Here is a 17,369-nt window from a genome sequence, read left to right on the forward strand (position 1 = left end):
CATTGTACGTTGCGAACCGGCCCTCTGAGACTGCCCTGGCGGCCATGTTCACGTGGCATGGCTTGGTCCGCTTGATGGCTTGACAATCGAATTGGCCGCCAGAAGCGGGGAGGACGACATCTATGATGCATTTTTAAGTCCCGCCACCAGAAACGCAATCTCCGAGATCTGTATTTTTCATCTAAACATGGCGTCTATGATGTGCTTGGGTGCTAAAAATTGGTTTTGATGCATTCAACAAAAGTAAGGATTTCGAGATTAGCTTTTGTTCCCCATAGTCATCCTGTTTGCAGAGCCAATGGCTTCGTTGGCTGTAACGGCGCTGGATTTGTTGCGGAGATTTGCGCGCAGTGCTGGTGCCGAAAGCCACATGTCACTGCATGTGTTTTAGAGAGGCGTCTCGTACTGATCGGTCGTGAGAAATTGCACCAGGCGACGCTGCACGATTTCTTGAAGCGAAAGGTTTGAAATAATTTCTCATTTTTTCTCATTGCAAATGGATCAATGGGGTTCTCCCGCATGAGCACATGGTTTACCTGCACAGATACTACATGGGGAAAGCCGGCCCACTCTCCTGCCACAGCCCTTGTGCTCGTCATTGTTTCATGCGAGATAGATTCAATTTTTTTCGCACTTTACTGGTATGGGCGGCGCTCGTCATGCCGGTTGGTTAAGCGGGGTGCCTGGCAGGTACCAAACGTATTCGCAAGATCTTGTGTGAGTACTAAAATGCCTGATAAGTGTACTAACAGGCCTTGAGAGCTATTTTGGATGTGGCTGGGGCGATTTGACCGCTTGAGGGAAGTAAAAAAGCCTGAATTCGTTTTTTCGAACTGACCATTTTTTGAGACGATATAGTGGTCACCAGGGGGTCTGAAAAATCGGACATTGACTGTATCAGAAACCTCTTTTCTCGCATCGTTCCTGCATTGTTTGTACCTTTACAATGCAAACTCGCAGCATAGAATAGCATTCATATGAAAAATATAGACAAACCCTGGCCGAAACCCTGGCACATGAAATCTGCAAAAGCATCAAGCACATGAAATCACATGAAATCTACAAAATCTACAAAGCAATCTCCTTTGAGATTTGCTTCTGCTGCTGTTGCTTGGGGTTGTCATTGTTCGAGTTTGCACTCATGACGGGAACCCTCAAGGCCTCAGAGAAAAGTATAAAGTTGAGAACCAGAGCTCATCAAGGACTTCTTTAAGCCATAAACTGACAAAGAAGTTCTCCTGAGGTGGAACTTCTTGTGTTCGTCTTGTTGGCACCTTGTTTCTTCCTTAACATGCACCAACTAGCCTAGTGAAAAGTTCTTGCTGTAGAAGTGTTTGAAATGTGTCTGTTTTATCGTTTAGCAGCACTTCTTTCCCATTTTAACTGCATGTTCTCATTTGTATGTTTCTCGGCTACTGCAGTTTTTTTCTTTTTTGCAGTCCCCTGAAAAACGTGTTAGAAAGGTTCTGCTGTAGAAGCTTTTTAATAGTACACAGGGTGGCCTGTTAACCTTGTGCTAGGTTTGAAAACATTTTTGTGCACTACAGTACGATGCAATAAATAGACATGGTCGTTTGTGATGCTCATAAGCAAATCTAAAAATCCTCACTGCCTTGCCACTTTTTTTGTCGGTACTGCAGCTGCCAAAAGGCCTGTTTCATTTGACTGCACCACCTGAACCAATTCATGAGGTGCTGCACCTTGCCATTTGTTTCAGTGACGCAGAAATGGCATCCCCTGAACTGCACTGTTCATTTTAAAAGGTTCAGGAAAGGTGCAGTGCTGGTTCACGATTTTCTTGCACCCTGTTTGCTGATGGCTTGGTGCAGGTGTGCACATGTGTACTAGCAGTGCAGAACATGGCACAGCATCTAGGTGTAGGCACTATTTGCACCACACTTACGCGTGTCGATTGTTTCTGTGCGACGTGGGGTGTGTTTGTACCTCACAAACCATCTATGTGTGCAGTTTGCCACCTCTGAAAGTTGCGTGGATGGCATACACTAAGCAGACAAAAGTAAGGCGTGCACCCTGTTGGCACCTCGCCATTCCTTTCTGGTGTCACGCTGGGCAGCCCCACTGAACTCGGGTAGCAAAATATGCGAATTTCTCGGGCGTGAAGTGCTTCAGATGGACCCTCAAGTGTGCTCTTTGTCCTCACGTGCAACAGCTGAGAGCACCGTGGTCACGGTGTGCAGTCACACTGATTCCTCTCGTATTTCCTGGGCTTTGTTTTATGGCATGGACAAAAGTGATTTTATAGTAGGTAGGAATAGGTAGGAACAGCGCAATCTGCAAAGTTGAAGACAACACAGCCTGCTTGCTATCTCTCTAGGCCTAGCAGCATCACAACAAGCAACTGATTTTAATAATAGTCAATACAGTGTTCCGAGTGTTAGGTGAGACAATGTGACAACCGAACTTACCATTTATATTTTGCTGTTGTGACAGACAATGAATAAAATGGGCAAATTACGACTGAAGTGGGCGGCCTGAGCGTCTCAGTAAAGCACTGTCCCCAGCCTCTCCAGCGTGCTATACAGAGTGGTGCAGAGATTCATCGGATGTACACTGTGGATGTGCAGGTTCTGTCACACCTGCGTGTGCTGTTCACCGGCTTCGCACAGGGTGCCCCCGCCTGCTTTGTGCTGGCAGGAAACTTCCTGTCACGTTCCACGGGCCTCCAGAAAGATCGGGCGCTGCTCAAAGGTCAGTGTGTGACTTGTGAGTGCAGTGTTGGTGCATTGCAGTGATTTATTTATCGACTTATTCAAGGACCTCACAGGCTCCGAAGTGGATTATTGCGTGAGGGGGGTTACGCAATGAAAAGGAGCAAGAATCTCGTCATACATGAATTCAGCATTATGGCCATGGAGCTTATGTAATAGTTAGTGGTAAACTTTATACAATTCAGGCAGCGAGAAATTTAAATGTCCAGGTCGACCAATACGTTCACACAATTCAAAATCAACATTTAAAATGTGCGCTTCATTCGTGCTATCAAAACTCTCATAATTAATGCAAAACTTTATACAAAACTATCATACTTAACGAAACCCTGCCAAGAGTGTGAGATAAGAAGCTATGTTGAGCAAACTTATGCCCAGGTACAGTAGAACCCCGCTGATACGTTTTTGAAGGGACCGTAGGAAATAAACGTAAGAGACGGGAAACGTAAGAGCCGAAAAACAGGAAAAACGGCGAAATATTTAGTGGTACAGAATTTTATTTCAATTCTTACGAGCAGCACAAAAATTGGCGCGCTCAGCCGCGATCACGGTGTAAGATATATACTGTTTAGGTGTGGACACTTCTCGGCTTGCATGCAGAGCGCGTTCGACCAGATAAAGTAACAACGGCGCGCGTCTGTTGGTCCGGTGACCACAGCGGGTATCTAGCGGCGGGAAGACGCAACTTAAATAGAGAAAATGCTTTCTGCACCGTTGCTATAGCAACCGACGCAGTCGGTGGCAACGCCGGCGTCCGCTGCATGTCTTGTTTTTCGCTCGTGAAAAACGCGGTATGCGTTTCTAACTTGAGTTGCTGGCGTGCCGTAGCCGCGTATTCAGATTTCCCGCGAAGCGCCAGTTGCTTCGGGAACGCGTTTTTGTGTTGAAGTTGCATCATCCTGCCGGTAGGTATCCGCTGCCGTCAGCGGTCCGACGGCCTCTCGGCGTTGTTACTTTATCTGGTCGATCGCGAGTGTCCTCACCTAAAGAGTATATATCTTACACCGTGGCCGCGATCTAGTCGATGGATAGAAACGCGGAGCTTAGGACGGCCTCATCCACAGAAATGTAATCAACGTATGTGATTTTTTTTAACACCAACAGCTGTAGGTATGAAAGAACTAAGCACACACAATCGCGACCGGCGCGGCGAGTCCGACCTTGAACCGCACGCACGACCGCACGACCATGCGAGCTCCAGCCAGCTCGAACTCCTCCCTTTCTCTAGGGTCCCTAGAATATTGGCTAGTCTGCCGTCCGCGGAGGAGAGCGAGCACACTTACCGAATGATGCGGGTGGTGGCGCTTCGAGCAGTCCTCATGCTGGGGAGCGGCGCTCCGCCGACCAGCTGCGTGTCGCCGAAGCGCGGGCGCACGTTCAGCATAGTTCAGCTAGACCATTTCTTGCAATATTTTTTTTTGCTGCAGCGTAATTGTGCCCATGGCAAATACTAACTGGTTCGATTAACAAGTTCTCACGTGCTTTCGTGCGCAAAGGCTTGCTTTGCCGAGGCACATGTATCAAAGGAATGCATGGTAGTACGTGTGTAGGCTGTTTCTCAGGTGGAACGGCACCAAGTGACATTGAAAGAACCAGTTTACTTTTTTTTCAAATATTTTATTGGCATGAGCATCAAAAAAAAAAGTAAAACAGGGAAACGAAAGTGGTTATGAAAGCAAAAAAATATGAAGAGTTGCGCAGGTAGGGAAATTATTTACCTCTTCTCATTTTCAAATGCTTCAGCTGCTCTTTTTTTGTTGTTCTCTCATTGTTAGTGGGCCTTCACAAAAAAGCGCAGCTGTAGAAGAATGTAAAACTTCACTATTTGGCAAGTAATTTGCTGTGCATGCTCTGTGCATGTTAGTGCAGGCAGCTGTACCCACGTAATGAAATCGGCAAAGTCTCGAATGTTTTGCTCGTGTAGCACACTATTTAATGAGAACTAACAGACAATAATGCCGGGGAAACTATATGGGATGTTATTTGTAGTAATTAGGATATAAATGTGAAGAAAAGTCCCTGCCGGCGGCAAGTTATCTTTTCGTCCACTTTACTTTCTTCACATTTATATCCTAATTACTACAAATAACATCCCGTATAGTTTCCCCGGCATTATTGTCTGTTAGAATTCTCATTAAATAGTGTGTTTCACAAAAAACAAAACAAAAACGAGCCCTTAAGAGTCATCTTCTTTGCTCGTGTAGCTTATTTACGCTGAAAAATGTCGTGAAGCTGTTCTCAAGGACGGTTATAATATCCTTAAGAGAGCCCGAAGGGTACATCAAACCTCAATTGTGGAAATTTGGTGTGGATTCAGAAGCATGATCCACAGAGCCGCGCTTTTCCACAGAGAGCAGCAATGTACACTCATTACAGGAAGTCTTCCTCAGGATCTTTCTCACTGTGTACCCTGCCACATCATAAATAAGCATTTCATGGCTTTTTGCCATCACAGAAGACGCGTGGTCCGACGAACTGATATTGCGCAAATAAGCGCTTGCAGTGCATGTTGAGCATCACCAAACATTCCTCCATCAATCAAATTATCCAGTACAGCAATCTTGCTTTCCGTTTGTACCTCAGGAAGAGAAGCCAGAGCAGTGATAACTTCGGGGGCACAATTTCCTGATTTATGTGGTTTTGCATATGTTATAAAATGCTAGCGAACTATCACTAAAAATTCTGCTGCAGTTGGATTGTCATCCGTTCCCGGCCCCAGATTGACCAGGTGAGGTCCACGTAGTCCTGCAAACACGCCGTTGCAGTTGTGCTCGTAGTGACACAACGGACAATCCGCAGCACCACAACACAACACAACGAACAAGCAGGCGAGAGCAATGAGCGGGTGACATTCCGAAAGCGCACAGCGCCCCCTGCGGGGTCATTTAGAAAGCGTCAATCCCTCCCCATACGGTGCGCCATGCGGACGGTAGACTAGCCAGTATTCAAGGTACCATACTTTCTCCGACAAATAACGATGATGATGAGTCTACGCCAACGCGATGGCAGAAGTGAATGCCAATCTCGAAGGCCTTGCTTTCGCAAGCAATTACGTCATACACGCCATGTTTGTGCAATACAAGTCTCAAAGGCTATGCTTTTGTCAATAGTAAATGCCAATCTCGAAGGCCTTGCTTTCGCGAGCAGTTACGTCATAGACGCCATCTTTGCAATTTGAATCTCGAAGGCCACGCTTTTGTTTGCATCAATTGAAAGATTCTGTTGCTTGCGCCTCTCATGCGGCTAATATTACGGTCAAACGAGGCCAAGCTGCGTGAAAATGCACCATGGCCGCTCTCTTTGGTAGTCACTCGGTCGGCTCCGAGCGCACTTCGCGACGTATCATACGGGAACGGTCCGACAGTTACGACGTAACAGCGGGGTTTCCAATACATTGTATCCTATGGGAGCTATGCCGGGACCGGCGGAAAACGACGTAACAGCCGGGAAAACGCAGCAGTGAGGAACGTAACAGCGGGGTTCTACTGTATATGAAAAATACTATATTGGGCATAAGGCCCACCACTGGAGACGGCACTGCGATCATTGTGACGTGCAGGGTTGGATCACGTGATCTCACGTTGCTCCGGCGAAGGGAAGCGGACGGTCGAATGCATTGCTTTAAACCGCGATTTCTGGCGTTTTTTTTTTTCCTTTGTTTTGCTCACACTTCATGTGTGTGGACTCCTGGAGACTACACAGTCTGGGAAAGTGCAGTCAAAGTTATTGGCCGCATGGTTAGTTTATACTGATCTGTGCCACAGTGCAAGCCTGTGAGCTTTCACTTTCACCATTTTCCTGCTTTGCAAGGTCATAATACCGCTGCCACATGACATTCCTTTATTGTTATTTCCAGCTCATGGCGTTCCTTGCTTATAGAGGATGTCTGTAGAATGTGCCCATCCAGTGTGACTTGTTGCTTATGTTGCGCTACAGGCGACAACGTGGCCAGCTTCAAATACTGATTCACCTTCTATAATTGTCGGGATTTCACGTCCCACAACCACAATAATGTCACGGGCGGAGAAAGGCAGCGAATGACGACGACGAAGTCCTGGGCGGAACGCACTTGGACTGCGGCAGCGCTGTACGCTTTTGCTGTTAAATATACCCTGTGTATATAGTTTCTTCCCCGTAACATCTTTGGTGGAGGTGCGGGGTACGACTCGCTATACAGCACCAGGAACTGGATCTTCGCAGCGGACGGCGCGTTGCAGCTGCCACTATGACGGACCAAGCGACCCAGTGTGAAGAAGATCCGTCAGGCCCACAGCCGATCGTTGTGGTGCAGCCCCGTGATCCTGGCACATTCAACGGCACAAGCGGCGTGGACGTCGACGACTGGCTGGCTCTATATGAGCGCGTCAGCAGCAGCAACCACTGGGACCCAACGCTGATGCTGGCAAACATCCTCTTCTACTTGCGTGGCACTGCAAAACTCTGGTACGAGACGCATGAAGAAGAGTTGACAAGTTGGGATGTCTGCAAGCAGAAATTGCGCGATTTATTCGGGAAACCTATTGGACGTCAAGTGGCCGCAAAGAAAGAGCTCGCAACTCGTGCCCAGACGGCCACAGAGCCATACATCGCTTATATCCAGGACGTGTTGGCTTTGTGCCGCAAGGTAGACAAGGACATGGCTGAAGAGGACAAAGTCGGGCACATAGTGAAGGGAATTGCCGATGATGCTTTCAATTTCCTGTTGTGCAAGGACTGCTCGACGGTGGAGTCGGTCATAGCAGAATGTCGTCGCTTTGAACAGGCGAAAAGTAGGCGCATCATTCACCGGTTTGACCGCCTTCCCAACACGGCAGCTACGTCCTCCTGTGAAGATCTACCCACGCTACGTCAGCCACCAGCTCCGGAAAACGTCACCAGGATTGTCCGTTGGGAACTCGAGGCTATGGCACCCGTTACCCCTGGCGACAGCACTTCAGGAAACAACTTCGCTCCTGTTTCATTAATCCAGGCCGTGGTCCGCCAAGAGATTGCGAATATGGGCATTTCACCGACTTTCCAAAATGCTAGTTCTACTCCTGTCTCGGCTTCTCCAGTCGTTGCGGCCGCTACTCCGAACGCCACCTTCTCGCCCCGACGAAACCCGGCCGAATGGCGTACACCTGATGATCGGCCCATATGTTTCACATGCCATCAGATAGGACACATAGCCCGCCATTGCCGCAGCCGTTGGACCTCATCACCTCGCCCAAGCTTCAACAATTGGGGTTCCCGCTCCGAACGCGCTCCCCAACATGGTGGTGACAGTTACAGACAATCGAACTTCGTTTCCCATCCTCAATTTTGGCTTCTCGGCGCAAGTTCTTCCTCGTGGGATGTCACTTGCACATCTGACACCACTGGCCGACCATACAGTTTCCGCCTTGACCCTAGAATCGCCACCCGATTTGACCCTGGACTCACCATCCTTGTGCGACCACTTCACGCCAATGATATCCGACGAGCTCACTTCTGAACAAGTCTCTGCTCTCCGCCGCCTCCTCGTTTCCTACGAGGACATCTTTGACTTCGGCGACCGTAATTTGGGACAGACATCCGTGGTAACCCATCGCATCGATACCGGTGATGCCCGACCCATTCACAAACGGCCCTACCGTGTGTCAGCTCCAGAGCGTGCTATTATACAACGGGAGGTGGATAAAATGCTCCATAAGGGCATAATCGAACCCTCTTCCAGTCCCTGGTCCTCTCCCGTTGTGCTTGTTAAAAAGAAAGACAATAGCTGGCGATTCTGCGTTGACTACCGCCATCTCAATCACATTACCAAGAAAGATGTGTATCCCCTCCCGCGTATAGACGACGCGCTCGACTGCTTGCACGGTGCCAGGTATTTCTCTTCAATAGACCTGCGCTCAGGGTACTGGCAGATCGCTGTGGACGACCAAGACAGAGAGAAGACTGCATTCGTGACCCCTGATGGACTTTATCAGTTTAAGGTGATGCCTTTTGGCTTATGTAATGCTCCCGCGACTTTCGAGCGCATGATGGACTCTCTCCTTCGAGGCATGAAGTGGTCCATCTGTCTTTGCTATCTAGACGATGTTATCGTTTTTTCCACTACTTTTGAAAACCATCTCACTCGCCTGTCCACCGTGCTTGATGTTTTCCGACGCGCTCACCTCCAACTTAACTCCTCGAAATGTCGCTTTGGACAACGCCAAATCTGTGTACTCGGCCATCTCGTAGACGCTGCCGGCGTACAACCAGACCCTGGAAAAGTCCGTGCAGTTCGAGATTTCCCCACACCCGGCTCTGTTAAGGACGTCCGCACTTTTCTTGGACTGTGCTCCTACTTCCGTCGTTTTGTCCAGAACTTCGCCGAAGTAGCCCGTCCCCTGACCTGCCTGCTGAAAAGGGACGTCGCATTCACCTGGGGCCAACAACAAGCAAACGCCTTCTCATCACTCGTTGCCATCCTCACCAATCCGCCAGTTCTGGCACACTTCGACCCGTCTGCCGCTACGGAGGTCCGTTCCGATGCCAGTGGCCACGGCATAGGCGCAGTGCTTGCACAACGGCAACAGGGTATACACTGCGTCGTCGCGTACGCAAGCCGCCTCTTGTCGCCATCGGAACAAAATTACTCGATCACAGAACGCGAGTGCTTAGCTCTCGTCTGGGCCCGTCTGGGCCATCGCGAAATTCCGACCGTACCTGTATGGCAGACACTTCTTGGTTATTACAGACCATCATGCGCTTTGCTGGCTCTCCTCGCTCAAGGACCCCACAGGACGCCTCGGTCGCTGGGTGCTGCGCTTACAAGAGTACACATTTTCGGTATCCTATAAGTCTGGGCAACTTCACAGGGATGCCGACTGCTTGTCTCGGCACCCAGTTGATCCGCCTGAAACAACGGAAGATGAACAAACACCACTCGTTCTCTCCATTAGCGACTTCGTCAACATAGCTGCTGAACAACGCCGCGACTCATCTCTGCGGCCTATTACAGTGATGCTACCGCTGCGCCAATTGCGCCAGACTGCGCCAAAGTGCCCTGGCTGCTACAACCTGCTACATTTCCTCAAAATTTGGCGATTCTGCGCCAAGCCTGCGCCAAAGGGGTGTACTCCGACTTTCAGAAATGAAACTAACTACATGAGGTTCCCCTCATGAGAGCTCACTGAGAGCGACATCGCGCTGTACGCGGACGTACGCGGACGTTCTCCATGAGAGTGATGAAAATGGAGACAAAATAGTATCAATATGGTGTTGTCAAGCGAACGAAGGAACTGCGTTTTGTGTTTTTTTTTGTAATCAAAGCATCAACTGTAGGCAACATGGCGTAGCAGCAGTCAAGCGTCATGCAGCCATGAAACGGCACATTGATGCTACCAGTCGTCATTGAGACGCTTCAGGTGGGCTGCAGCGGCCGAAAACGATCCAGCCGACTTTGGAATTCGGCAGTCGATGGAACGTTTTGCAGTGTGACCGCGTGACAAACACAGAAACTCTGTTTGCGCTTGGCATGACTCTCAAGGGCATCCCATACTCGTGGGCCGACACAGCAACTGCCTTGTTTACCAAGTTATTCGAGATTCCGAAACGGCGAAGCGGTTTAGTTGTAAAAGGTTCAAGGCATCCTACATAGTTAGTGATGGCCTCGGGCCGTATTTCAAGAAACTTGTGCTTGATGAGCTGAACAAGCCGGGTGTGGTTTTATCTGTCAGCATTGACGAGACCCCTCTTCCTGAACAGAGGTGCCAACAACTTGATGTTGTAGTTAGGAATTTCTCCAACAAAATGCAGCGAGCTGTGGAACACCTACAGTCTTTCCGGCTGGGCTCTGCGACGGGGTGCATTTTTATCTTCATATCCCAATTTTATACTAATCACTCCTCCCCCCCCCCCCCCCCCCCCGGAAATTTTGGCTAGTGAAGTGCGGAGAGCAATGATGGACATGCCGCAGAAAAACGTCATTTGCTTTTCTACGGATGGCCCTAATGCAATGAAAAGCTTCAGAAAAAAGATGCAGGAAGCATACCCTGGCATCATAGATGTAGGAGAGTGCTGCTTGCACAAAGTGCACAACTCATTTGCCCGCGGCTTGAGTGCTGTTGGCTCGGATGTCGACGCTGCTGTGGTCGATGTTGATTACTTTTTTAAGAATTCTTCGGCTCAGAATGAATTGTTGAAGGCAGAGCACCTGCTCCGAAAGCTAGTTTTGCTGCTCCAAAACGCAATTTTGCCTGCTCCAAAAGCTGCTCCAAAGTGGCCTAAGCCAGTAGCATCACTGCTATTATAGACGGCCTGCAATCTCTACAGCCTGACCGTTCCCTACAGATGTTCGTCCTTTGCAACGACATCTTGCACCGTTACAACGCCCGCCCTGACGGTGCTGAGCTTTTGCTCGTTGTTCCTGCGCATCTCCGCTCGGATGTTTTGGCACAGCTTCATGATGCACCCACCGCCGGCCATCTAGGGGTGTCACGCACGTATGACCGCATTCGACGGCGATTCTTTTGGCCTGGCCTCTACCGTTCTGTGCGACAGTACGTTGCGGCGTGCGACCTCTGTCAGAGGCGCAAGACACCTGCGCTATTGCCCGCTGGTGGTCTTCAGCCCATTGCAGTCCCAGATGAGCCATTTTTCCGAGTCGGCCTCGACCTTCTCGGACCTTTTCCCGTGTCGGCCACCGGTAACAGGTGGATTGCCGTCGCTACCGACTACGCAACGCGGTATGCCGTCACACGCGCACTTCCCACCAGCTGCGCTACTGATGTAGCCGATTTCATTCTTCATGACATCATTCTGCGTCATGGTGCTCCTCGTCAGTTGATCACTGACCGCGGCCGCTGTTTCCTATCTAAAGTAGTCGACGACCTCCTGCGATCCTGCTCGACCCACCACAAGTTCACTACAGCGTACCACCCACAAACGAACGGCCTCACCGAACGCCTGAACCGTACCCTGACAGACATGCTTGCAATGTACGTCTCTGAGGACCACCGCGATTGGGACATCAACCTACCTTTTGTAACATTCGCATACAACTCTTCACGTCACGACACGGCTGGACTTTCACCTTTTTACCTGTTGTTTGGCTACGACCCGCCTTTACCCATGGACACCATGTTGCATTCTGACGCCGCCTCATCGACTGCCTATGCTCGTGATGCACTGGCCCGTGCTGACATCGCCCGCCAGGTCGCCCGGGATCGTTTATGTGCCTCGCAGGTTAACCAAAAGTGTGGTTACGATCGCCGACACCGCGACGTGCAGTACTCTCCGGGGTCGCTGGTCTTGCTGTGGTTACCATCACGACGTGTTGGTCTATGCGAAAAACTGATGTCCCGTTATGTTGGCCCTTACCGCGTCATACGAAAGGTCACTAGCGTGACCTATGAGATCGCTCCACTCAATCCTATGTCAGCGACAGGTTCAGCCACGAGCGATATCGTCCATGTCTCGCGACTTAAACCGTACCACTCTCGCCCCGAGAACTGATCGCACCAGGGACGGTGCTTCTGCCGCCGGCGGGTAATGTCACGGGCGGAGAAAGGCAGCGAATGACGACGACGAAGTCCTGGGCGGAACGCGCTTGGACTGCGACAGCGCTGTACGCTTTTGCTGTTAAATATACCCTGTGTATATACAGTAAAACCTCGTTATAATGAAGTTGAAGGGGGAGTCGTAATTACTTCGTTATAACCATTAGTTCGTTATAGCCAATATCCATTTCTACCGACAATTAGCACGCAAGAGAGGATGTACTGACCACCAAATCCCACAGCAGCCCGCCACGCAAACGAAAAACGGCCGTCGCACGGAGAAAAACTATCAAAAGAAAGAAAAAAGAGAGAACAGCAAAGAACTGCTACTTTATTCACGCCAAACTCGGCACACCAGCTGGCGGCTCACTTAGCAGAAAAATAGTCCTCAATAGACTTCTGCCGTGTCTTCCTCAGACGGATGATGGCTTTTTCGGCCGCTGCCGCTATGTCGAGTCCGTCCTCGCCGTCATCGTGAGCGCCGAAGAAGCGGCGCAGCAGGTCTGCCGCATCCAGCGCTTGCGCGGACGTCGGAACATCGGGTTCACCAACTCCGGGCTGTCGTCGACACATTCGTCACTGTCGTCATTCACCACCCCTGTAATCGCGCGCACAATTTCAGCCTCTGTCAGCTCTTCGGTTGTCACCGCGTCAGCATCGGCACCGACGTACGTGCAGAAGGTGTCGCAGTCGGGCACAACTCCGGCGTCAAGGAGAGCGTCCCACGACGCCAGGTCTTGGTCACCCGCGGCAGCCTCAGTGGCGGCAGCACCGATATCTTCGCTGTCACCGCCGCTGTTGACGCCAAATGAGGCATGCCGGAAGCAGTTGGCGATCGTGCTTGCTGTTCAGACATCCAAGCAGCCTGTAGCATCTCGATCGCCATGTAGAGGTCGATTGTAGTCTCGCGCTTCGATTACACGCTTGCGGTACCGTGCTCAACGCTACGCCGAAATCTTCGGCAACTTTTTCTTCTTGACGCCGGACTCAACGGCTTTCAACATAGCCGCCTTCTGCACGATTGTAATCGTTTTGCGCTTTCGTTTGCCGTTGCCGTCGTCCATCTCCTGTCTAGCGGCGGGAACCGAGAGAGACGCTGTTCTGATGCACACGCAGCGAACGACAAGCAACAAGGCCCGCGCCCACGCCGCGCGGTCGCCGCGTCGCCGTCCCTGGTCCCGCCGCCCACGCGCGCAACAGGAGAGCGGGCGGGTCCACGAGTTCCGCGGGAGAGGGGAGGCCGGGTGACGTGCGCGGGTGGGTCCACGAGTTTCAGTGGAAGGGGAGGCAGGCAGACGCGCACCCTCGCGCGTGTTGGCAGGCGGCTCTCGGGAGCGCGAGGCGCGAGTTTTGAATTACCGCATCCGTGATGGGACGTAAACCGTCGCGCGCTATAAGACATTGACTTGCCGGCTACCAGAATGGTCAGTAAATGCTCGATAGGGAAAAAAAAAAGGTTCGTTATATCCATTGCGAGGAAATTTTAGCTTCGTTAAAACGAGGTTTTAAATACACGGGCGTCTACGGGAATTTCAAGGGGAATTACGATTGCTTCGTTATATCCATTAGTTCGTTATATCCCGCTTCGTTATAACGAGCTTCTACTGTAGTTTCTTCCCCGTAACAATATGATTATGAGGCACGCCGTAGTGGAAGGCTTCGGAAATTTTGACCACGTCCATGGGGTTCTTTAACGAGCACCTAAATCTAAGTACACGAGCCTCAAGCAATGATTCACCGTCCAACAGCAGCTGCGAAGTGTCATACTACTTATCAATGAATTTGTAAATACTGGACACTGGTATTTTCACTGAAACATAAAATTGCCAACACAGCTATCTGGCCTAGTTGGAATCGGTATTTGCTTATGAAGCGCGAAAAAAACCCCAAAAAAACGCGGGGACGAAGCAGACATACATACAAGACAAACGCTTGTCCTGTGAGTATCTCAGCTTCGTCCCCGCGTTTTTCGCACTTCATAAGCATCAAATTGCCATCTAGACCATAGTAAGCCACCCCTTGCAGCATGCTAGTGCATTCAAATGCACAAGGTAATACGGCTGGCTGGCACACGGTGCATTTACTGTCACAATCGGGCCCTATTGGGACCATATTTTTCTATCGCGATTGGCCCCTTTGTGCTAACTGCAGAAAGAAGTAAATCGTCGAAAATTTTCATCTGGATGTGGTTCGATGGTGATCGTAAATGCACCGTGTGACAACCATAGGAAATTGGTGCAATAAGGACCAACCGATAAATATTAAAATCGTGCCGCAGACAAACTTGTGCTCATGTAAAATGTTATCTAACTATAACTCTGAATGAGGTGCGTATGTGCATATAGCTCGTGTGCGTTTGCCTCCAATAATTTGGGAAAGTTGCGGCTGCATCCAGCTCTTAGCAGTCTGCTTCCCACAGCAGAGAAACCACTTGCATCGTGCTTTATAAGGCTGTGCGTACTAAAGAGGAATGTGAATTTGCTCATGCCATTTCATTCTCGTGTCAGCCACAACCCATGTTTAGATGCAAATCTAAGTGAATGACACGTTGCACACATTTCTTGCAGCTAAAATGTGTTCTTTACCTTTTACAAAAGTAGGGTGCTCGGCCCCCGTGGCTTCCATATTGGTGGCCGTAGCAGACGATGCCGGCAGTCAAGGTGGTGTCTATGTCAATTTGAAGAACGTATTACTTTTTCAGAGTGGTTATTTCACATTTCGTACAGTCATTGATGAAGCCACAGCAGTACTTTACTGACTTCGTCAAAGTGAAGTACAATAATAATAATAAAAAAGAAGACGTGAAAGCGGCTGCGGGCCGAGCGGGAGTGGGCTGGCAGAGCAATCCAACCTTGCACGTCACAGGGATGCCTACGCCTGGCAGCGCCACGGTATGTCTTTGCGCCCAAATACTATACTCGCATCGCAATGGTAGTAGCACATGTCAATTCTAATCACATACGTTTAGTGCATCCATTGTTTCTCTCACCGTATGTTCCAGTGATCTCATGTGCTAGCTACATTAAAGAATGTACAACCCTACAGTCACGGACTGGTATCCAGGTGCCAATAATTTAGACATGCCAGATTATTAGAACAGCTTCGTGACACCATCACCGACCTCTTAGACTTAATGAATATGGAAATCAATATTTCCAATAAAATAAAGTGCATTGTGTTATAATTCGGGCTCCACTATCGATCGTCTTTCGAAAAAAATTCACTGACGATTACGATACTTCCTAGTGCGAATTCTGTGTGCAGCTTTGCGTTTGGGGCAAGGCCAACTGTGTTTGAAGTTTTGGCTTTCCGCAAGGTATCGACCACGCCATAAGTCATAATTCTTGTGAAGTAGGACAGCACCCACTCTGCCATTATTTGTCTTTCTGTGGATAAGCGAGGTACCTGCTACACATCAGTAAGGTATTACGTGCACTTTGTTAATGCTGCATGTGGCTGATGACGATGAAGCATTATGGCTGAGCACTTTGCAGTGGGTCGGAAGCATTAAACCACACACTCATTGTGCAATTAGCATTGTGTGATGACTAGAGGCCGGATTTTTAGGTATTAAAAAAGCGTGTTTTAGGTGCCACAAATAGGCAGGCAAAACACGTTTTAGGTCTCCAATGTCATAACTGTAGGCACAATGAATTTTTATATAACTGCAAATAATTTCAAAACAAAGATGTCCGCGACCTGTATCTATGACAGGAGAGCAAAAAATGTTTTTGTTTATGATGGCACAAAGGCACCAGTAGTTGAACGTAGCCGTGCAATTGTCATTTTTCCCACAGAGTTTGCAAAATACGATCTCTCCTTTTATTCTGTAGCATGGTGAGTCCAGTGCCCGCTGTCGATTCAACACACTCCTGGATGGCTGAGAAGGGAGCACAGGGGCACAGAGCCAGACCGCCGAATGACCAGAAGGGAGGGATGCCTCATATTGGCCGGGTATAATCGCGTAGGGTCAGTTTATCCCCTGTCCGTGAGCACCTTAAAAAGTAAGTTGCAAAGAAAACAAAAGCCGCACGCACATCACATTTTAAGAGCGAAGCTGTTTAGGCTGTCGGTAACTTGTGCTTCTTCGTAAAAAAGGCTCCGTCGTGCAAAACTCCTCAGGTGGGCCACAGGAATTGCCCCACTGCCATGTACAGCAGGTGCGAGTGTCAAACGATAGCGAACACGTGAAAAGAGAAAAATAGAGTGAAATAAAGACATGAAAAGAGAGAGATAGAACCAGACAGGGAGAGATGAAAAGGAAGGAAGTAAAAAGAAAGTCTACCAAGCTCCGCTCCTTTCCCCTGATGGCTCTCCACGGTTTCGCATTTGCCAACCGCTCGCGCCATGTCAGCGTGGCGGCGTATGGTGCATCCCATTTCACTGCTGATAGCGGCTGTTTTCCGGAAGTTGGTTGAACTAATTAACTGGGCTGAACGCCTAGTCCTTTTCAGTCCGTGTTGCCCGGTAGCAGGAATAACTGTCTCAAACTACCCTCGAAAGCGAAATGTGGGATCAAATAGTGTTCATAAGAGCGCCAATATTAAAAATAAGCATTTATAGGCACTATAAAAACACTGCAAAAGCCCTTCTTAAGATCTACTGCACTCTCACATATCAAAATGGGGCGATAGGAACAAAATAGGCATTGCCTACAATCCGGTGCTGACTGGTTGTTGTCTTACTCTTCTGCCCTGATATATTATTAGATAGGTTCCTTGCCCGACATGACGCCTGTATAGGGTTTTTTGCAAATGAGTTGCAAGCACCAGCGTGGCTCTGTGGTAGAATACTCGACTGCCATGCACAGGGCCCGGGTTCAAATCCCGTTTGATCCTGGGTACTTTTTTCTCTTTTTATTTTTTCATGTCTATTGGTTACGCCACCGACAGCGACGCTGCTCAACGCAGGAGCAAGCGCCTTAGAGCTGCGCTCTAAAATAAACTCTCATCACATTGCCTCTTGCACCATGGTATTTCCAAAACTTTGAGATAAAGCGACCACGTTTGCCATGATGAAACAAGCACAATATGCACAAAGACTTAGAAAGGACACAATATGCACGAAAATCTTGTTGTTTCATCATGAACCTTTACCAACATGCCCAACTGGCAGTCATCGTAAACGTTTGCCA

At 49.3% G+C, this 17,369-nt stretch overlaps 1 protein-coding gene across 2 annotated transcripts in view; it reads left to right on the forward strand.

Moving 5' to 3' along the window:
• LOC119395639 (DNA polymerase epsilon subunit 2) overlaps positions 1-17,369 on the forward strand; it is a 140,601-nt gene that overhangs the window by 32,799 nt on the left and 90,433 nt on the right. For both annotated transcript variants that reach the window (XR_005184276.2, XM_037662621.2), the window contains exon 7: positions 2,586-2,709. Coding sequence is in view for 1 of the 2 variants with exons in the window: in XM_037662621.2 (XP_037518549.1) it covers positions 2,586-2,709 (124 nt within the window). In the remaining variant the exon portion in view is untranslated. The remainder of the gene's footprint in view (positions 1-2,585; positions 2,710-17,369) is intronic.

This window comes from Rhipicephalus sanguineus, chromosome 6 (assembly GCF_013339695.2).
Source record: "Rhipicephalus sanguineus isolate Rsan-2018 chromosome 6, BIME_Rsan_1.4, whole genome shotgun sequence".
Lineage (NCBI taxonomy): Eukaryota > Metazoa > Arthropoda > Arachnida > Ixodida > Ixodidae > Rhipicephalus > Rhipicephalus sanguineus.